Raw genomic sequence first — 23,025 nt, 5'->3', positions numbered from 1 at the left:
CTGTTCAGGAGAGTTTTTGTGAGACTGTAGCAGGTGTGCCAATCTTTCCCTTCCAAAAAGGGAGACTTTTCCCTTCCAAAAAGAAGTTTTAATATTTGTTGTAGAGTTGTTTTCAGTTATGTCCAATTCTGAGGGCCCCAACCTTTGGGGTTGTCTTGGCAAAGATAATGGAGTAGTTTGTCATTTCCTTCTCCAGATCATTGTAGAAATGAGGAAAACAAGGCAAATGATGTTAAGTGACTTGTCCAGGATCATATAGCTAATGTCTAAAGCCACATTTAAGGTCAGATCTTCCTAGTTCTTAATGTTTATATATAAAATGCTTATTTTATATATAAACATTGTTAAAAATGGAATAACACATGAAATTAAATTTTAAGTATATTGTTATTTCAAATTAGTGGTTATCATTAGCCAGTACTTTTTATCAAAAAAGGCTAATTTTTGTTAACTGGTTAAATGATCAAAGTAAATCCCCCTCCCCCCATCTCTTAGTAAGACAGCTTGTAAAATTCTTCTACATTTTCCATCACATGTTATGAGTGAGCATTTTCACCATATTTTTGTTTTAATATACAGAAATAAATTTGATATGGAACTGGATTTAAAACTGTATCTTAAATATAACAAATCATAATCCAAATAAAAATTCTAATATCAAAATTACCTTCATATATGACAGACATTATATTAAGCATATTCCAAGTTGCAACTTATTTCATTAAAAATGGTGATATTGAACAAAATGTATAAGATGAGGAAATTTAATATAAAGTTTTTACAACAATAGTAAGCAAATAAGGTCCTTCTGAATGACTTATTTTTAATTCTTATAGAATGAATCTAGATGAAATAATTCAATTATTTTATACTTAGTTTTATAATCTTATATTTAGTTTAGAATATAAAATTACTTTGAATGTTCAACCATTTTTTGTTGTTGAAAGGGTAATATATTTCTCATATACCCAAAACAAAATTAATTATCTTTCGCTAAAACTTTACCCTCTTCTAAACTTTGCTCTGTTCAGAACACCAATATTCTTCTACACATGCAGATTCACAATCCTGATGGAGGCTATTATCTGTTGGAGCTCCTCAATTTCTTTCACTCCACATAACCAATCAGTTGCCCAATTTTGTCATTTCTACCTCTACTAAATTTTTTCTTTTACTTCTTTCCACTCACATGGCTACCAGCTATTTCAAGTTCTTATCACTTCTTGGAGTATGTGATTTTCTTTAACTGTTAATACTGAAAAAAATCATTCCTCTAATTCAATAAACTCCAGTGGTTCCCTAATACTTCTTAATGCTCAATTAATTTAAATCTGGTCCTATTTTCTTTCTGGTTATATTACACAGCATCTACCTTCCTAAGTATTAATCTAGCCAAACTGACCTTCTCCTTGTCTCTCATACATGGCACTTCCATTTCTTGACTGGCCCCTATTCCTTGAATCCAATTCCTTTATCTCTGACTCCTAGTTACCTTCAAGATGGCTTAGCTTACAGATCACTTTCTATGTATCTTTGTGATTCCTTCCAGTTACAAGGCCTCTCTGTTCCCTTCTTTTGTTTGTATTTAAGGAAGTACACATTGTCTCTCCTAACTAGACTTTAAAATTCTCAAAAGGAGATGTTTCACTTTTGCCTTAGTACCTTACACATAAAAACTAGCCTATAGAAAGCATAAGTGTTTGTGACAGAATGATTGAAAATATCGTTTTGGATACTGATTCAACTTTTTGTTATTTCTATGATCTATAACTTTAACCAAGTCACTGATAAGAAAGCCAACTGGCAGTAGGCTAAGGATATATGTCTGGATCACTGCATTTCAAAGTGACAACACGACATTCACAGTGATGATAGACTCGTACAAATCCAGTCTTCCCATTGGCTATTCCTTACATATGACTCCCTCTCTTGATTTAGCACTAGATACTTTTCCTGCTTGATATGTTCTCATTCCTCACTTTCAACTCACAATCACTTAATTCCTCAGCTCAAAACACTACTATTCACATAAAGCCTTTTCTGACCCTCCAAATACTATTACCCCTCTCCCTAAACTATTTGCATTTATTTTGATTTTATTCTTGATAGCCTTATAAATTCACATGTCCTTTGCCTCCAAGAGAATGTAAGCTTCCTGAAAGCAAGGGCTATTTCGTTTTTGGCTTTATATCCCCAATGATTTCTATAGTGCTTGGCATATAGAGGGCACTTAATATGTTGAGTGATTCCATTTTGCACGTAGTCAACTATACTGTTCTCTACACTTTTACTTTTTCTATGAGTTAATGTAAGTGTATAAGTTATATAAGTTTGAGCTAAACTCTTATTTAGTAGTAGCAGTGTCAAAAAAAAAAACAACAACAAAATTTATATAGCACGACCTGTTACTGATTAAGAAAATGATGTTTTCTTTTTGTAGATGCTTATTAACATCTTTTAATAAAACATTATTGAATTTTGCCAGAAATCAAAGTCAAAATCACTGGACTGTAATTTATAGCTTCTACTCCTTCCTTTATTGAAAAGTAAAAGGGCACCTGTTGTTCTTTTCCAATCCTGAAGGACATCTTCTGTCTTCATGATCTTTCAAAGAGTAATGACAAGAGGAAGAAAGGAGAAATGGATCTGGTGAGTCTAGCCCAACTGATGGACTTTATTCTGAATGAAAAGAAGTAAGCTTCCGGATGACAGCAAGAATACCTAAAGAATATGAACTCCACACTTTCCTGTGCTGTCTCCTTGAAACATTCTCCTATATAGGTGTTACTTTATAGCACGAGTCTGCAAAAACTATTGTATTTACCTGAATAAAGTGGCAGACAAAACACATAAAATTTCTTGAAGAAAACTAAGTCAGAGATGTTCTCATAAGAATTATAGCTTTTTTACTTCAAAATGCAAGATTATGATGGCAATAAATTTATAGGATAGCTCAGAATTTTCTACTGTTATCTCTCATATCCACAAGTAAGGAGGTATAATCAATTAAGGAAAAAATAATGTAAGCCTACATTTTAGAAGAAAATGACAAGACTGACAATAGATACACAGATTAATCTGAGCTTCCAAAATCTTTGGACTAAAGGTCCTTTGACAGTGTCCAAGTTATATGCAAATGTAATTGATAATATGTCATATCTATAGTACAGAATACAATTTATATTATATAATAGCTGTACATTTTTAACTTCACAGTTGATAGAGAATTCCTTGGTAAGTCAAATCTGTTATTCTGGGTGGATAAACAGATGGGAAAAAATAAATGATAAAGAGATGACTCAAATAAAACCAAATCACACTTTCCAATGACTGTTTTATTTCTTAACAAGCACAACTATCTAAAGCGTTGATTTGTTGATTCCTTCTAGTTACAAATTCTCGCCTGCTTCTCTTGTTCCTATGTAGAAGTATATATTCTCTCTCCTTGCTAGACTTTAAACACTTAAAAAATAGGGGTTGACTTGGTACCTTATACATAGTAACTGGCTGATAAAAAGCATTTAAGGAGTGTGTGACTGTGCTTGTTATCTATGTTGATTGTAAAATGCCACCAATCTCTTGGGTTTTAATGTAATTAGAAAATCTTGTCAAATAAGCATATATCATTAATGAATTTTTAAAAATAGAATGAACTTTTGAACATGAAATCCAAGATGAATGATTATCTACTTAAGTGGGTCACATGTTCTCTAGTCATTGTAATCATGATTTTCTGCTTCTTGCCTAGCATAATTAACTGCTTTAGACATGTTTAGACATGCTTTAGACACACTATTTGCAAGGATGTTTAAGTCACATACATTAGAATACAATTGTGAAAATTTTAAACTTTTGAGAAATGCAGTGCTTCTCTGGTTCTGTTTTTTCCCCTCTTACCTAATTTCTATGATTTTGAAGCAACATGAAATGAATATTAAAAATTTTTAAATTAAAAAAAAAAAAAAAGAATATAACTTTGCCAAATATAAAGTCCAACTATAGATAGAACAACATTGTTGTTCAATCACTGCAGTGATAACTGACTCCTCGTGACCTCATCTGGAATTTTCTTGGCAAAGATAGTAGAGTGGTTTGTCATTTCCTTTTCCAATTCACTTTACAGATGAGGAAACTGAGGCAAAGAGTTAAGTGACTTGCTCAGTGTCATACAACTAGTGTCTGAAGCCAGAATTGAACTCATTTGAACTCTATTTGTTGTGCCACCTAACTGCCTGCACATTCTTCTACTTTATTTTTATGTTAAAAACATATGGTATACTTCATACCTCTCGAATTGGCTAAGATGACATGAAAAGATTATGATGAATGTTGGAGGGGATGGGGGAAATCTGAGACACTAATACATTGTTGGCGGAGTTGTGAACAGATCCCAGCCATTCTGGAGATCAATTTGGAACTATGTTCAAAAAGTTATCAAACTGTTCTTACCCGTTGGCTCAGCAGTTGTCTCTACTGGGCCTATATCCCAAAGAGATCCTAAAGGAAGGAAAGGGACCTACATGTGCAAAAATATTTGTAGCAGCCCTTTTTGTAGTAGCAAGAAACTGGAAACTGAATGGATGCCCATTGGTTGGAGAATGGCTGAATAAGTTATGGTATGTTATGTACGGAATGTTATTGTTCTATAAGAAATGATCAGCAGGATGATTTCAGAGAGGCCTGGAGAAACCTGCATGAACTGATGTTAAGTGGAGTGAGTAGAATCAAGCGATCATTGTACATGGCAACAGCAAGATTATATGATAATCAACTCTAATGGACGTGGCTCTTTTCGATAGTGAAATGATTCAGGCCAGTTCTAATAAATTTGTTATGCAGAGAGCCATCTACACCCAGATAAAGGACTGTGGGGACTAAGTGTGGACCACAATACAGCATTTTAACTTTTTTTTGTTGTTGTTTGCTTGTGTTTTATTTTCCTTTTTGATCCGATTTTTTTTGGTGCAGCATGACAATTGTGGAAATATGTCTAGAAGGATTACACACGTTTAACACTATATTGAAGTACTTTCTGTCTCGGGAGAGAAAAGTGGGGAAAGGGAAGGGAGAAAAATTCAGAACAAGGCTTTTCACCCATCTTCACATGTATTTTTTTTTTTTTTTTTTTTTGGGAAAAGCTATTATAATAAAAACAAAACAAAAAAATGGTGTTCAACCTTATATATAACATACAATGTATAAATACTGTCCAAAACAATGTCAAATATTTTAGGCTTTTTCAAAGTTTGTATTTCATTCTAATTTATAAAATTCCATTTTATATTTTAAGATGTCAAGGTTAAAAAAAGAATGATTATGTCAATAGATGCAGACAAGTTTTTTCAAGATACAAAAAACAAAATACTAGGAAACTTGACAATATGCAGATCTTTACTTAAAAAGTGGTTTCTAATGACCAGCAGGATGAATATAGAGAGGATTGGCAAGACTTACATGAACTGATGCTAAGTGAAATGAGCAGAACCAGGAGATCATTATATACTTCAACAATGATACTGTATGAGGATGTATTCTGATGGAAGTGGATTTCTTCGACAAAGAGATCTAACTCAGTTTCAATTGATCAAGGATGCACAGAAGCAGCTACACCCAAAGAAAGAACACTGGGAAATAAATATAAACTGCTTGCATTTTTGTTTTTCTTCCCAGGTTATTTTTACCTTCTGAATCCAATTCTTCCTGTGCAACAAGATAACCGTTCAGTTCTGCACACATATATTGTATCTAGGATACACTGTGACATATTTAACTGTATAGGACTTCTTGCCACCTGGGGGAGGGGGTGAAGGGAGGAAGGGGAAAAGTTGGAACAGAAGTGAGTGCAAGGGATAATGCTGTAAAAAAAAAAAAAAAAAATTACCCAGGTATGGGCTCTAAAAAGTTATAATAAAAAAAAAAAAGTGGTTTCTACCTAAAACAACACATTCTATATAGAATCAGGATAAATTAGAGGCCTTTCTACTAAGATCAGGGGCAAAACAAGAATATCTATTATCAGTATCATTGATAATAATTGATGATACAGCTAAAAATGCCAGCTATAATAACAGATAAGAAAAAGAAACCGAGGGAATGAAGAAACATATTTTTCTGTTTTTTGGACATGACATGGGAGAAAATTTCCTTAAGAGATCCCTAGAAATTGAAACAACTTAATAAAATGTATTCACACTCATTCTATATATTAGGAAAATCCAGAAAAAAGAAAATTCCATTTAAAGTTAACTAAAAAAGGCCTCATAAAACTCTTGAGTTTGCCTGCCAAGACATAGAAAGAAACTACATAAATACCACTACAAAATACTTTTAAACACAAATTAAAAACAGATTTAAATAACTGAAGAAATACTAATTGCTCTTGTCTAAACTGAACCAATGTAATAAAAAGGACAATTTAACTAAACTGGTTTACTCATCAATGTCATACCAATTACACTACCAAATTATTATTTCATAAAGCATGGGGAGGAAAAAGGAAGACAAAAAGTCAAGAATCTCAAGGGAAATAATTGAAAGAAAAAAAAGTAGGAAGGGACAGGGCTTACCAATTCAGATTTCAAACTAAAAAGCAGTAATTATCAAAATGATTTAACACTGAGTAACAGAAAGCTACCTGTGGACTAATTAGGTCCATGATTACAAAAACAAATGAACATAGTAATCTAGTACTTGATAAATCACAGTAATATAGTATTTGATAAGTCCAGATCCCAGGTATCGGGATATTCAACAAAATCTGGTAAAAAAAATTGGAAAGCAATCTGACAGAAAATAGGTACAGACTAATAGCTCACAACAGATACAAAGCTAAACTACTAATGGGTACATGTCTTAGACATAAAAGTCTTTAATAGCATAAGCAAATTAGAGAGTCAAAGAAGAAAATATATGACTAAAGAGCAGATAGGATCACAGAAAATAGTTCTAATTATATAAAACTAAACTATTTTCTCAAACAAAATCAGAAGATAAGTAGTAACGTTGCATCAATTTTCTCTGATAAAGGTCCTATTTCCAAGCTATATATAGTGGCTGAAGAATACAGAGACCAATTCTCAAGAGAAGAAATCCAAGCCATTTATAGCATACGAAAAAAAAATTCCAAATCACAAATCGAAGCAATTTATAACAAATAAGGGAGGGAATATAGGAATTCAGGTATAGTAATGTCTATCAATTCTAGAATTGTGGAATTGTGGACTGGTCTACTTATTCTGGTAAGCAATTTTGAACTACATTTCAAAGATTTTTTGTTTTTCTTTTTATCAAACTCTATTTCATTCAAAGGCACTACCTTTCTCCCAGTGTCTCACATTCACAATCTTGGTATTATACATAACTCTTCACTCTTCTTCATCCTAAATATCCAATTGTTTTTCAAATTTTGTTTTTTACTCTACTCACACAGCTATCACCTTACTTTAGGCCCCAATTGCCTGTTAACGTAGATTATTACAGAAGCCTGCTAATAAATCTCTCTGCCAATAGGTCCATCCTAATACTCCAGTTCATCTTATATATTGCTATGTAACAAAGTAATTTTCCTCAAGTGCAAACTGTCTATGGCATGCCCTTATTCAACCAACTCCAGTAGCTTCCCATTATCTCTATGATCAAATATAAACTCGTTTTTAGCTTTCTAAGGCCTTTATATCCTGGCCCTAAACGATCTAATTTCTTTGGACATTAACCCCACTCCTGTACTCTGATTCAATGAAATTGGTCTTCTTTCTGTTCCTCAAACACTGTGCTCCCCCTCTCCCCCAATCCCTTATAAGATAAGGAATTCATTACCATAATTACCTTACGTATTTGCTTATTCTCTATTTATACTATATATCTTTTACATGTACTTATCTCCCTCATTATAACAAAATCACACTGAAAGCTTACAGTTTTTGTGACATGTATCTCCAATACCTAGGATACTACACATACAAAGTAAATACTGATGTGTACTTAGCTTGCTGAATATATATAAACAAATTTCTCTCCTATTCTTTTCTATTCTGTATGACATTCTTATATCCTACAATCTACTGACACAGGTAAGGATATCCTTCTACCTCTTCAGATTTTTTTTTTTATTTGTTTGTTTTGTTTTGTTAAATGCTTCTTCCATTGTTGTAATAAACAGACTTCATTCTCCTAGTTAACTTGAAGAGTGGAAGGCATTTCTAAAACTCCTTCATTTTCTCTTTTAGAATGGAGATCAACCGATAATAGGTGGCAGTCACCTGTTTACTACCAAACTATGGTATACTCTATGCAGGACAATGCAAATTCATTCCTATTCTTCTCATGTTTAGGAAGGGGGAATCATTAGTCTTTTGTTGTTCTTGCTACTAGCTCACCGAGAGAAGAACATTGGGGCAAATTACCTGTGTGTACCTCTTGAGTTTAAAATTAGTTTAAGGATTTCTAATTCCCACCTGAGTGCTATTAGCAACTTGTCACACCTAACTTCTTTTCCTTTATTAGATCCCCTAGTCTTAGTAACTACCTTCACATCCAGCAGAAGTTTTCCTTCTCCTGTAACTTTAGTTTTCATTCATCAGTGTGAGTTTTCCAACTTTTTCTCATGCTCCTTTCTCTTTCCCACATTCAATCTCTTGTCGTCTTTTATAATTACAACAAAAGGTCTACAAATAATCTTCATGATTCCTCCTTTTGCCCAAACCCACCTAGATCCTTCCACACAAGCTGGATGATGATACTATTAAGGTATTCCATTACTAAGTAAATTTGGGAAATGTTTTCTTAAGATTTTTTTCCCTGACAGCAAAGAGAACTAGCCCAGAAATATCTAAGTTGCAGAGTGATTAAAAAATAAAAATAAAAAATTTTTAAAAATCATTGAATCATTCATAACTTTCTTAGATTGCAAGGGGACATACTAGTTTAACATCTTCATTTTACAGATGACGAAATAAATTCAGTGAGGTTAATTAAGTGACATGCTTCAAGTTACACAACAAAATTATGGCAGAGCTAAGACTAGAATGCAGGCTTTTTACTCCCAGGTGATTACTTTTCTCAACGTTAAAATAGCTTTTTTCTAACTAGATTTCTTACTATCTGGCACAAATATAAAACTGTTGCTTTCCTTAATATAACTCTGATCATCTAACTAACCAATTTAGAGAATATTTGTGATTACTATAACATTAGTAACATTACATTTGTACCTCCTTAGGAGAAAGTGAGCTAAATTCCTGCTGCAATGCAAACAACTTCCACTAGGAGGAGCAAGGGAGTTTGGAACGTTTGAATCAACCAAGTACAAGAAAAGCTTAGTTTTTGTACATGTATTGTGTGGTTCACAGTAGGGCTTGTGTCTTCTGAATCAACCTATACTTTATGGACAGTTTGTCTTCTTGACGAATTCAACTCTTTAATGCTCTACAAAATAAAATCTTTAAGACTAAAGCATTTAGAAGGACTAAGTGGCACATATAAATCAGGGACATTATATAAAAAACAGATCCACAACAGACTCGAAGGAAACTTAAAAAGATTTTTTAAAAAAACCTTACTTACCATTTTAGCCTCTGACTGCACTGGTTGTGGGGAAGAAGGACCTGGGATTCCTGGGATACTAGGCACCATGGTGACAGGTCTAACAAGCTGCACAAAGATGTGATGATTTATTTTTTCTACAGAATACATAAGTAGAAGCCTCATTCTGTTTATACAATAGGTAATATAACAAAAATGCAATCTAAAAATTTGGAACTTCTCCCACCCTAACCTATTAGCAACTGAGAATAGTGCATGTCCATATGAATATATGTATGCTTACATATACACACACAAATATATACAATATACAATTCTTCTTTAACTCAACAAGCATTTTTTTCCTCATGACCCTCTCTCCTTCGGTCCTGATTACTGAGTTTCATAATTTCATTATGTATTCTTGAAAAAAAAAAAAATTCTCACAAATTTTGCAGTTATATTCAGACTTTGAAACCAAAAAATAAACAGCATATCATTGAAAAATATCTTAAGTGTATAAATGTAATTAGCTTTTATAAGACTTTTAAAGAAACCAGAAATGACCAGGATGAAGTTAATATTTTCTCAGAAAAGGTTAATGGAATAGTTACTTTCACCAATTCCTCAACCCAAGAGATACTATCTGCAAGGTAACATCTAACATTACCTATAATGAGACAGATTAGCAACTATGTGCCTACTGAAATTCCTAGCAGTTCGTTAAATGAAGGGCATCTGTTGGATCTGACTAAATTGTATTTTAAAACCTTATTAAAATAATTGTTATAAACCATTATGCTGATACTTATTTTGCTAAGAAATTTAAGAGTCTTCTTTTTGATTAAATTTTATGATGTTGATGTAAATTGAAATTAGGTCAAAGTACACTACTTTTTTAGCCATTCAGGTTGCTTCTACCATAGTTTGAATTTTCAGCATTTTATTATTATAATTATTATATTCAGTTACTGAAGTAATCACAGAGACTTTATATTCCCAAATTTATCACAAAAATATACAGAAGCATGGTGCTTTTAATAATTGCTAAATTCACTTGCAGGCTGCCTGGTATTAACAACAGTGATCTTTGAAATAGACTTTTAAAGCTAAAAATCTGGCTTTAAAAAGCACTATGAATACTACATACATATATAGAAACATAAAAGCTGAAATATATGTATACATATATACATATGGGGAGAATGGTAGGAGGAAAGAGAATGTTAAAAAAAATCATTATAGTAATGTTGGATGCAGAATAACCTCAACTCTCCTTGTCTTATTTCTGAGTAGTGGTCATAGCATTTTAGTAGTAAAGAAAATCTCATATAAAGAAATCCCCTCCACCAGTGCTGTCTGATAATTTGTATAGTAAAATGCCTGTAGTATGAGATTGGCTATAGTTCTAGAACAAGCAGGGCTTGAACCTAGATTCTTCTTACTTGCAGCCTGGTTCTCTGTTCTCTGTGTTGCCTTCCACTAAAGAAAAAGCTAAAAAAAATGTTCTGTTAAACAGCTTTAACAAGCTGTTCTGTTAACAAAGCTCCAATTTTACTCCAATTTAACAATATTAATATTAATAATGTTAGTATTCATCTATTATTGTAAGACTTGCAAAGCACTTTATAAACATTGTCTCTTTTTATACTCATAAAAACCCTGAGAGGCAGGTGCTATTTTACATGTTTTACAGATAAGGAAACAGACAACAGGTCAAATCAAATGAGTTGTCCACAGATATATCATATGTCTATGATATTCAAAGCTCTTTATATTGAAGCCCACCCACTAACCTTCCAGATTTCTTACACCTTCCCATATATTCTATGATGCAGTGGTACTAGCCTCCTCACAGTTCCTAAAAGACACTGCATCTCTCAACTGGCATCTTCATGGACCATTTCATAAGCCTGAAATATATTATTTCATCATCTTCTGGCTTCCTTCAAATTCACTAAAGTATCACTACAGAAAACCTTTCCCAAACCCTCTTAAATCTAGTGAATTTCCCCTGTTGATTATTTGCTATTTACCCTGTTTGTAATTTGTACACAGTTATTTGTATGTTGCTTTACCCTTAAGACCGTGAGTTCTATAAGGGCAGAGATAATCAGCTTTTGCCATTCTTTTGTCTCCATTTGCTTACAACAATGTTTGGCACTGATAGGTACATACTGTTTAATGACTGACTGATTGACATAGCTTCCAAGCTATCAGAAACTGGGTCTGAACTAAGATCTTTCTGACTCCAAGTCTAGCACTTTATCTATTATACCACTAGCTGACTTTGAAAAAATATTTTACACCAAAATTTCCCTACAATATTATATAATTATTAAAAAATTATAATACAATTTACTAATAAAAATTATGAGCCTTGAAATACATTTTCTATTTATCTTTTACTAATATTCCCTTTGCTAACCAGAAAAAAAAATTAAAACCCTATTTTAATTTCATACTTACTGGAACTGCAGCAGGAACATGTACATTAGAATTTGTAATTGAGGCAGGAATGGCAACAGGCATAGTTTGTCCATTGGGAAGATGTAACAATAGAGGAAAAGGACCTGGTACAGGACTGAGAAATAAAATGAAATTGTAAGGAAAAAGAAAACAGTGAAAAAAGTAATCTTGTTTTTAAAAATCGAGCTTTATAACTAACATTTATTATCAAGCCAACCCTTAAAAAAAAAAAAAAAAAGAATTTGAAATTACTGCAATTTCCCTTGGAAAAAAGTTGCAGGCATTTGGCAAAATTTTGCTCATATTCATTCTCATCTCAGAAGCCTTTGACGACTATATTCTTCCTTCCTCCTGATCTCAAATGAAGATCTCTTTATGCACAAGTGATTTGTTGTTCAACAGCAGATCAACTCTTTTTACCAATTCCATGCTGTCACTTAATTTCAAGTACTACCTGTCTACAGGCTGTTTTACTACTGTCTACATGTCTTCCCCACCCACAAAAAATCCTTTACTTAATGCATTTTTTCCCTGCTAATTTCCCATATTCCTATTCCCATTTCCCATATGCTATTCTGAGCAATACTTCCATTTTTTTTCTTAACTCACTTCAGGCTGCCTTTTGTCTTTGTCATTCAACTGAAACTATTTTCCCTCCAAAATTATCAATGATCTCATAACTGCCAGATCTAAATGGCTTTTTCTTAATCTTCATCTTTTATGATCTCTCTGCAACCTCTGAGAGATGATCATCCTTTTCACCATTATTTTCTCTCTCTAGGTTTTTATAACACTACTCTCTCCACATGCTCATACTTATCTTTGTTCCTTTTCAGTTTCTCTCTGCTGGATTTTTCATTCAGGCCATAGCATCTAACCATGGGTGTCTCCCAGCCAAAGTTTTTGTCCTTAGCCCTCTTCTCCTATTTTACTTGGTGATATCATCACTCCTATGGATTTAATTATGATCATCATCTATGTTAATAATTTCCATATCTACTTATCTGGCTATAATGTCTCTCTCTTTTTTTCTTTTAAGATAACCAGAGTTTATATTTTATTCTTGAAGGAACAGAAATCTCTTGGTTAGTGGAATTCTCTGAATTCCCACTTTTTGCAAAATACACATTTAAAAAGCTTACTTTCGCATATAATTCATGAATCCTGGTCACTCAGTTCCAAGATTCCAAGCTTCACAAACAAATAACAATAGTAATTTTTAGATAATCCCTGGTAGAGAATATTCTTATATAACCTTTCTCTTGACCTCCAATTGCACATTCTCCAACTGCCTACTTTATATCTTGAACTGGAAGTCCTGTGGACATCTTCAACTTACCATATCCAAAATGAAAGTCAACTCCTCTCCTCTTCCTAGATTCCTTAACATCACTGAGAGTACTACCCTCTCTGTCAGTCAGTCCTGCCCTAATATGTTATCCTTGATTCTACTCTTTCACATTCCATACCCAATCACTTGCCAAATCCTTGTTGTTTTTACCTCCCTAATATCTCATATCTCCTCTCCCCATAATGGCAACATTCTGGTACACATTCTGATGACATTATTCCTGAAGACTGCAATAGCCTTCTGCCTAAGGCTCTCTCCCCCTGCCTTAAATGTTCACCACACTCCAATTCATCCTTTCAAACTGATCTTCCTTGTTCAATTTCTTTTTTTTAAAATGGTCCTATTTAAGCAATTTATTTCCTCTTCTGTTAATCTGGGCAATCTATATTCTGTAAGTATTCGTCCATTTATATTATCAGATTTATTGGCATATAGTTGGGCAAAATAGCTCCTAATTATTGCTCTAATTTCCTCTTCATTGGTGGAAAGTTCACCCTTTTTATTTTTGATACTAACAATTTGATTTTCTTCTTTCCTTTTTCTGAATCAAATTAACTAAACATTTATCTGTTTTGTTTTTTCATAAAACTAATCTTAGTTGTGTTTATTAGTTCAATAGGTTTCTTACTTTCAGATTTATTAATTTCCCCTTTTATTTTCAGAATTTCAAAATTGGTATTTATTTAATTGGAGATTGTCTTTTTCTAGCTTTTTCAGTTGCATGACCAATTCATTGATCTTTTCTTTCTTTGCATAAAGATTTATGCAAGTAAGTTATCTAGAAATATAAAACTTCCCTTAAGAACTGCTTTGGCTGCAACCGACAAGTTTTGGTATGTTTTCTCATTATTGTCATTCTCTTGAATAAAATAATCGATTGTGTCAAGGATTTGTTGTTTTTCATTCTTTAGGAGTAGATTGTTTAGTTTCCAATTAATTTGGGGTCTATTTTCCTCTGGCCCTTTATTACATGGAATTTTTATTGTAGCATGATCTGAAAAATTGCATTTATTATTTCTACCTTTCTGCATTTGATTTTGAGGTTTTTATCCCCTAATACATGGTCAATTTTGTTGTGGGTTGCATGTACCATCAAGAAAAACGTATATTCCTTTCTGTCTCCATTTTCTCCAAAGATCTATCAAACCTAACTTTTTTCTAAAATTTTATTTATTTTGTGGTTTGATTTATCTAGTTCTGGGAGAGCAAGGTTGAGATCCCTCACTAGTATAGTTCTGCTATCTAATTCTTCTTGAAGCTCTCAACTTCTCCTCTAGAAATTTAAATGCTCTGCCACTTGGTGCATATATGTTTAACATTGATACCAGAACTTCATCATCGATGGTACCTTTGAGCAAAATGTTATTTCTCTCATTATCTCTTTTAATTAGATCTATGTCTGCTTTTGCTTCATCTGAGATCAGAATCACTACCCCGGTTTTTTTTTTTTTTTTTTACTTCAGATAAAGCATAATAGATTCTGCTCTAGCCTTTTACCTTTATTATAGGATTTTGGTTTTTAATCCTCTCTGCTATCCGCTTCCATTTTATGGGAGAGTTCATCCCATTCACATTCACAGTTAAAATCACAAACTCTGTATTTCTCACCATCTTATTTTCCCCATTATATTTCTCTCTTTTCTTTCCCCCTTTGTCCCCACCCTCCAGTGTTTTACTCTGACCATCACCTCAAACAACACTCCCCTTTTACAATTTGTCCCCCTTTCTTATCCTTTTCCCTTCTACTTCTGTTCTTGCTTCTATTAACCTCCCCCTTTCCTCTACTTCAAAATGACTCTCCTTGAGAACAATCTGACCAAATCAATTCCCTATTTGGTAAAATCCAGTGATTCTTGTCACCTTTAAGATCATATATAAAATCATCTTTTTCGTGTTCCATGTCCTTCACGACATTTCATGGTTTTAAGTCTTTCATAACAGGGGCTTTTAATTTTGTCTTAGAAATTAAGTTTTTGTTTTAAGGATAAGAGAAGAGAGGACAAGAAGGCAAAATATACTGGGAGTTTTGTTTAATTATTTTGTTTAATTCACTAAAGGGAAAATTTTTCTGAAAATTTAAATTTGTCCCAACACCCAGCCCTAATACCCAATTGAATGGAAGAAATTATAAATTTAAAGTTAATAATGTCATTTAATTATCAAATTACTTTACTTACACTATTGGCCTATTGGAGGAAGGAGCTTGAGTGATGACAGTACTTGATGTTGGAGAGGGTACTGCCTGCTGAATTATGACACTTGAGTCTGAACTTGTAAGTAGTACATTAGGAACCTGTAGTGATGCTGGACGAACTATAGTTGATGTGGGCTGTGCAGTCTGTGGCAAAGATACTTCCTATTAAACAACAGAATAAAGGGAAACAATTTTTAAATTTAACCAAAGTTTTTCAGTGATCTATAACTACAACCAATAAAGACACTGTTCCCTTGTCAATTCATTTATTTACCATTCCTATTAGGCACACTAAGGTTATTAACACCCAGCACATGTCCACTGGTGAAGCACATATATTACTTTAAATAAGTACATTATTTTAATTTTGACAATTATTAGCTATATGAAACTGTAAGGAGTTTCTATTATTGTGGACTACCCTAAAATACATTGTAATAGTAGCTTCAACAATAACCTTGATGAACAGGAGAAGAAAATGTTACTAGAGAAGCTATAATGAGCAGTCACTTGTTAATGCCTACTAAGCAACCTGGAAAGAAGAGGCTTGGCCAAAGCAGACAATTTATAAAATAGTTCTGTCCAACCCCATCATTCTTGTAAATGCTTCTTCATTTTTAGATATGCACTTCATTACTTGCTAGGAACTGGCTATGTCATTACAGCACAGCAAAGTACAACAGAAAAAGTAACATTAAAAAATCAAAGGGAAGGGCAGCTAGGTGGCACAGTGGATAGAGCATCAGCCCTGAAGTAAGGAGGACCTGAGTTCAAATCTGACCTGAGACACTTAACACTTCCCAGCTGTGTGACCCTGGGCAAATCACTTAACCCCAATTGCCTCAGATCAAAACAAACAAAACAACAACAACAACAAAAGAAGAAAGGCTCTGGTTGAAATTCTACTTCTGAGTCTCTCAGTTTCTCTAAAATGAGAAGGTTGGTTTCTGATGTGCCTTCTAGCTCTACCCATGACCATGTAATGAAGTTTCTTGTTTTCCTTCCTTTACCAACCCCAACCTTTTGCAGGTGCCAACTGCCTCTATAAATTCATATATTCCTTCTTCTGGTCAGAGTACTATCTATGGTAGCACAAAACTCTCTTGGGGAGAAAAAAAAAAACAGCTTCCCAGTGCAATGACAGCAAGGATGGTTTTTTAATCATTAACAAATGAAATTTTAAATATTATTTAGAGAAGTTATTTATTTCATCTTTAGAGCATTTTATTTTCATGTATGGTTTTTAATGTATATCAGAGGTGTCAAACACACAAAAGTTTGGAAACCACTGATCTAGATTATGAGATGTGATTGGAAAGTTATCCAATGGTTTATTTCTCTATCATGTATCTAGATCACTATAGGTGAATGATAAGCAACAACAAAAAGCAAATAGGAAGAAGAGAGTAAACTGGACTAAATGTATAAAACTATATAAAGCTTTTGAGGATCCCATGCTTCTGCCCAGCATAAAAGCCCATCTTTTAAAATAAAAATGTTCTCCTGTTCTGTGGCACAATTATGAATCTTAGAGGATTACCTATGATCTCTGAAGGCCTTAGATGGCCTGAAGATCAAGAAAGATATGTATGGCAGCTACAAGTAGGCTGCACTATATTATGGTCATGCTGTGAGATTGAAGAATAAAGGGTTCACTAATACATGGTGTTAGAAATGCAAACTGCTCTCACTCCATTTGAAGATAAAAGAAGTTGAGAAAAACCACTGTCTAACCTCTCTCTGCTTAACAAAGTGTTATGGGTTACTAAATTAGATGGAAAAAAAAATCTGTTAAGAGATTAGAAGTGATTCTGGTAGGACAGAGGAATCAAAACTATGTAGAGATTAGAAAGTGAAAAAAATGACAGAGAAGAGAAAGATTCTAATTATTCATTATATACTCCAATAGATACAAACTCTTTAAAGCTAAGGATTATGCAGTTTTTCATCTTTATTGTCCTAGTCTGTTGGACATGGCAGGAATTTAACATTTGTCAAATTGAATGTGAAAGGAATCCTGAATAAGTAGAATGACATATTAAGCATAAGATTTTTACTATAAAGTATGAACATGGATTTTCTAAGAAACTGTGACATCCTAAGATCTACAAAATATAAGGAGGATTCAGAGGTGCTAAAATGTGAGGAACTACGATAACAACTCCAGGAAAAACAAACAAATCACAATCTAATACAAAGTATGTAGAAGTAGCATAGCACTGTACAATGAGAAGGCACAGAAGAGAAATGTATGAACCTCAGGCTTTAAGAGTATTTAGATAAGGATGAATGGTAATAAACAGAAATAACACTGTCATGGAATATGTAGATAAACTGCATATCTATCTATATATATAGATTTACATGAATGATATGGTGATTTGTTCATCAACATACAGGCTTATATCTGCAACATAACAAGTTTAAAACATTTACCAGACATTGGATCATCAGAAGTTCGAATTTTATATTAACACCCCTAACTTATACCTCATTTCCTGCTTTCTGTTTTTATAATAAAAAGGATATTACTATTCAATACATATAAATCTTTATTTTCCAAAAATCCCTGATTTTTTTTTAATTATACAATTTACTGTTATACAGAATTCAGTTAATAAGATGGAATAGTAAGTTTATACTCATTTATTCAGAGTATGTAGCTTTCGAATGTGATAATTTACTGTATTAATCTGAATATTTCCAACAAATATAAATGTCTAACCTTTTCGTCACTGGTAGTAGATTCTGGATGAGGTAAAGGACTATCCTGGTGAGATGTCTCCACAGCAGAAGGCTCTTCAATTTTGCTTCTTATGATGGGTGTTGCAAGAGGGGATAAATCTAGAGGCATCTAAAATGCAAATGTTCATTAAAATAAAGTCATTAAATAAAAAACAGAAAAATAGTAAATGTAAACACATGAATCAAGATACTACAATAACAGTTAGCAGTATCGCTATGAAGTTTTTAAATTGCAAGTGCTGCCAACATACTTTTTTAATGTCATCTTCTGAAGCTTTTTTGAATTCATTTTCAAATGGACTTGCTAGCTCATTGAATAAACCCACTTCTTCACAGTTCTTCAAGAATCGTGTTGGTGTTGGTGTCTGATCTGAAATTTAAAAATAATATTTTAAATATTAGAAAAGATACTCTAAAATTTGGTCATTGACACAAAAACAGCAAGTAACTGAATCAATCAGCTGCTTATCTTTTCTTTGGAAAGTACTCTTCCTTTAAAGCAAACAAGATTTAGTTAAATTACTACAGCAGTTTCTTCAGCTTCATAGAAATTAGTTAAAGAAGTCTTCCCTGCTCCTTATCCAAGAAATAGTTGGCTATATCACTCAGGGATCAATTATATTCAATCAATATCATTATTACTATCCATCATGTCAGTATAAGTCATTTTAGGTTTGTCTGTGAGAAAACACAAAGTAGAAGTAGCTGGAAAATGAATAAGTTTTAAGAAAAATTAAAGAAAAGATCACAATTTATCTTGAAATCAGTTCTTGGGGGGGTTGGGAAAGAGGTGAGGGTGGTAGAGAATAAAATTTGATCGGCAGGCTAAAATGTTGACACGATTATGGAATAAAGAAAACATTTTTAACATTTTAAAATATCTACTTACCATTTTCTGAAGCTATCTAATTTTTATGCTACTTATGTTTGTATAAAGTAAGTGAAGTGTGCTGTCAAAATTTTTTTTTTATCATGTATATTAACAATAGTAACTCTTGCGTGTTTCTTAAGTAAAGAAACTATCAATATTTGGGTCTGTATGTACATACTACATACAGTAATATGTATATAATATATACACACATAATAGCTAAAGTAAAAATACCTGTTACTAACTGTACTGAAGGAATGACAGATTTATGCATTTTAACAGTCTAGCCTTTTATTTCCAATGTCTATTAATGTGTATAATAATTAAGACTTTTACTTTGATCAGCTCTGTTATTATATAGAATTATGTACAAATTTTAATATATCTTGCGATTTAAACCAGGAAGGCAGGTTCAACTCTTCAAAGCTATTTTCTAATGCTGTTTCCCTGATAAGAAAAACAGCATCTAAATTGCAAGCACATCAATGAAATTCAAATAGGTGAACAGATAATTTATCAATCTCCTAATTGCTCTATCTTTACTTGAAACATTAATTAGCTTGTATTTGGTTTTGGTATGAACTGCCAAAAAAAAAAAAAAACACTTGTGAATTCTTACTCTATGTGTGCATATATGCACATATATGCATACCACATATAAAAATCACTAATTATATATACATGCATAAAACCACAACTATTTGTATATATATATATATATATATATATATATATATGTATGCACATATATAACATATGCATGTATGTACATCAGTATAACTATATCTTTGTTATATTTTGACTTACTGTGTATATAATTTGATATGCATGTCTTTCTTGAAGCCTGATCCTGTAACATGCTCCTAACAAAGTTATAAAACTAATTTCCTGTGTAAATATTTATATTTTATCTCATGTCCATCAATGATCAATTAGCACACTATGTCTAGGTTGATTTCTGTTTTCAATTGGACTTGTTTATTCAACTGTTCTCACCAGGATCTCAATAAATATTAAAAAAGGGGAAGGAAAAAGAACTACTAAGATTTCATTTGAAAAAGCATAAACTTAAATCAATTTTTACCAATGAATATGCTAAAGTAGTCATAATAAAAGAAAACAAAACAAATCACTAAGATTTCTGAGAACTCACATATCAACAAAGGTAAAACCACTAATGTGTTAACTATTGGTGAATATTAAAAAGTATATATAATATTCATAATCAACATTAATTTTATATGTACATACAAATGTACATATATAAAATTTGTATATGGATATTTTTATTTGATTTTTTAAATTTGTCAAATTCCTTGAATTATGAATTTAAAAACAAATTTTAAATTTGAGCTCATTGAAGTATAAGGTAATATCTGAGAGGGTAGAATTATAGTTTTAGTAATGTTCCTTTTTCAACTTAAGTTTTCACTACTTTGCTCAAGGGAAAGTTAAATTAGTATAATCCAACAATTTAAGCTCAGTTAAGATGGGTCTAATGAGCATTAACTCAATGCCAATGCAACTGTTCAGAAGATATACAATAGCCTGTTTGAAAAGCAGATATTGAAGAAGTCTGTTAAGGCAAGATATTATTAAAAACAAAATAGCACTGATGGCATTTTAACACTTGCTAAGTGTTTTACAGATAAAAGTTAACTGACTTGATGCTCACAAAAACCTTGGGAGTAGGTTCTGTGATTAAACTTATTTTAAAGGTAAGAAAACTTAAGCAGAAAAGAGATTAAGTGATTGCCCATGGTCATATGGACTAGTAAGTATCTGACACAAGATTTGAATTTAGCTCTTCTTGATAGTCTAGAGCTCTTTCTATTATATATCACCAAGATGCCTTAACAATTTGGAGGCTTTATAAAGTATTTATATATTTTTCTCTTTTCCTTTGAAATGATAAATGTAAAACATTTTGCCAACACAGAACCTTCATAGAATTAAATAACTTCTAAACTGGAAGTGATTTCAGTGACTACTATAACATATTTGTAGGGAAAAATTTCCAATAAAATGTCTGCCAAGTAGTCATTCATCTTTACTTAAGGACTTCCAGGAGGGGAGAACCCACTACTTCCTGGAGTAGTCTATACAATTTTTGGTCAGTAGTGGTTAAGAAATTTGAAGTTTTAGGTAATAAGTTGTCCATGACGGAGGTCTTCAAAGGCTGGATGACCACTTAGGAATATTGCAGAAAGTAATGTTGTAATTCAGATCCATTTGGATTAGAGATGACTTCTGAAATCCCTTTCAACTTTGTGATGGCATGTGATTAAAGAATCACAAAGTTCCTGACATTCTAGAATTGTGAGGTCAAGCTTATTCTAGGGAAACTCCTATTATTAAGTGTATATCCAAGACAATCCAGAAATGCATACCCCTGCCTTCCCGTCTGGCCTTATCTTTTGGATCTTTTTAAAAGTTCATTTATTCATTTAAATATTTATTTATTTAAGGGAATAATCTGAGATTTTGAAATTTTAAGAGAAAAGTACTTCTAAGATCAAGATTTTAAAAAATTAAGGCATTCTTGAAAGTTTATTAATTTATCATGAAGAATTCATTTTTAAAGATTCTGAAATGTTCTATCATCTAAATTTCATTACAAATATTTTGAGCACTGAGAATACATTAAAACTATACACCACTCTATCTTTGCCTCCAAATTTATTGTACATTAACACTTTTTTAAATGGCACTATTTCAAAACTCTGGTGCATAATTTATCTATTTTCAAGGATTATCCTTCGATTAGAGGGTCATTTTTGTAAATGTTACTTTGCTAAAAGAAGCAATATTTAGACTGTATGTGATTTTTGAACTTGATTCAAACCAAGTGAAGCATTTATGGCTCTGGAGAAATTGAATACAAATTTTCACAGACAAATGAGCATTTCATAATTATTTTTAAAAATTTGGATGTAGTTTTGAGGCAATGTAAAGAATATAATATTTTTTATGAAATTCCCAAATAAAAAACTTCCACGTTTCTTTTTCCCCCACAACTGTTATCATCAGACTTGAAACTACAATTACAAATATGGATCTGTATATACATATATGAAAAAAAAATTCTATTACCTAATGTTTAGCACAGGAAAAACAATTAGCAAATTCATTAACTTTGTTTCTACTTTAAAAACTAGTTAATAAAGTTATGTTTTGGTAAAGAAAAGTGTTGACTAAATTTCAGGTGCTGATAGGAGGATTACAATGAAACTTAAATATATCAAATTCCAGATTCTTTTTCTTTTATTCAGGGTCACTAATGATTTTAAATCTTATTTCACAGATAAAATTAGCCTTAAGAGAAGCATAAACAGAATCCAAATTCATGAACTTGCTAATTGGTATTCCAAGTTAGCAGACAGGTGTTTTGAGCTTTATAAGTAATTTCTAGAATACTTAGTAAATAAGATTCAAGAAAGTCAAAGATAATATTTATTAATATCACATAAATTCAATTAGCAACCTTTGCATGCTCCAAAAAAATTCCCACTAATTCCCATAATAATGACAAAGAAACCTACATTCAAAAGCATATTAAAAAAAAGTGAATGAATGATCAGAAGTGGAAATGGATATGTAATGGGTAAAATACATGTTGCAAACATTCATTGCAAATGAAATTATTGGCATTTTTCACCAGTGTAAAGGATATCACAAAATTATGTACAAAAAAATACACAAAAATTGTGCACATTCCAGGAGAACGATGTATATAAGCTATTAATAAAAGCATATACTAACCAGCCACAATGACACTGTCATTACGAGCTGGACCAAATTTCAGTGTCATCTCATGTTTATGTTTATGGACAGCCAAATGATCCTCGTTGGTAAAACGCTGTGGCAAAAAGTTTT

The 23,025-nt window shown here is 32.2% G+C and overlaps 1 protein-coding gene across 9 annotated transcripts in view; it reads right to left on the bottom strand.

The window, feature by feature from the left end:
* ATF2 (activating transcription factor 2) overlaps window positions 1-23,025 on the bottom strand; it is a 122,991-nt gene that overhangs the window by 33,512 nt on the left and 66,454 nt on the right. For 7 of the 9 annotated variants that reach the window (XR_004233081.1, XM_023499301.2, XM_012544839.3 and 4 more), the window contains 6 exons: window positions 22,912-23,008; window positions 18,530-18,648; window positions 18,259-18,387; window positions 15,517-15,695; window positions 11,989-12,103; window positions 9,562-9,648 (listed from right to left, as the gene is read on the bottom strand). Coding sequence is in view for 8 of the 9 variants with exons in the window: in XM_023499301.2 (XP_023355069.1) it covers window positions 9,562-9,648; window positions 11,989-12,103; window positions 15,517-15,695; window positions 18,259-18,387; window positions 18,530-18,648; window positions 22,912-23,008 (726 nt within the window). In the remaining variant the exon portion in view is untranslated. The remainder of the gene's footprint in view (window positions 1-9,561; window positions 9,649-11,988; window positions 12,104-15,516; window positions 15,696-18,258; window positions 18,388-18,529; window positions 18,649-22,911; window positions 23,009-23,025) is intronic. The other 2 variants (XM_023499303.2, XM_031960430.1) reach the window with 1 other exon arrangement.

The sequence above is a fragment of the Sarcophilus harrisii genome, chromosome 3 (genome assembly GCF_902635505.1).
Source record: "Sarcophilus harrisii chromosome 3, mSarHar1.11, whole genome shotgun sequence".
Lineage (NCBI taxonomy): Eukaryota > Metazoa > Chordata > Mammalia > Dasyuromorphia > Dasyuridae > Sarcophilus > Sarcophilus harrisii.
This window is presented reverse-complemented; position numbering and strand designations above follow the sequence as displayed.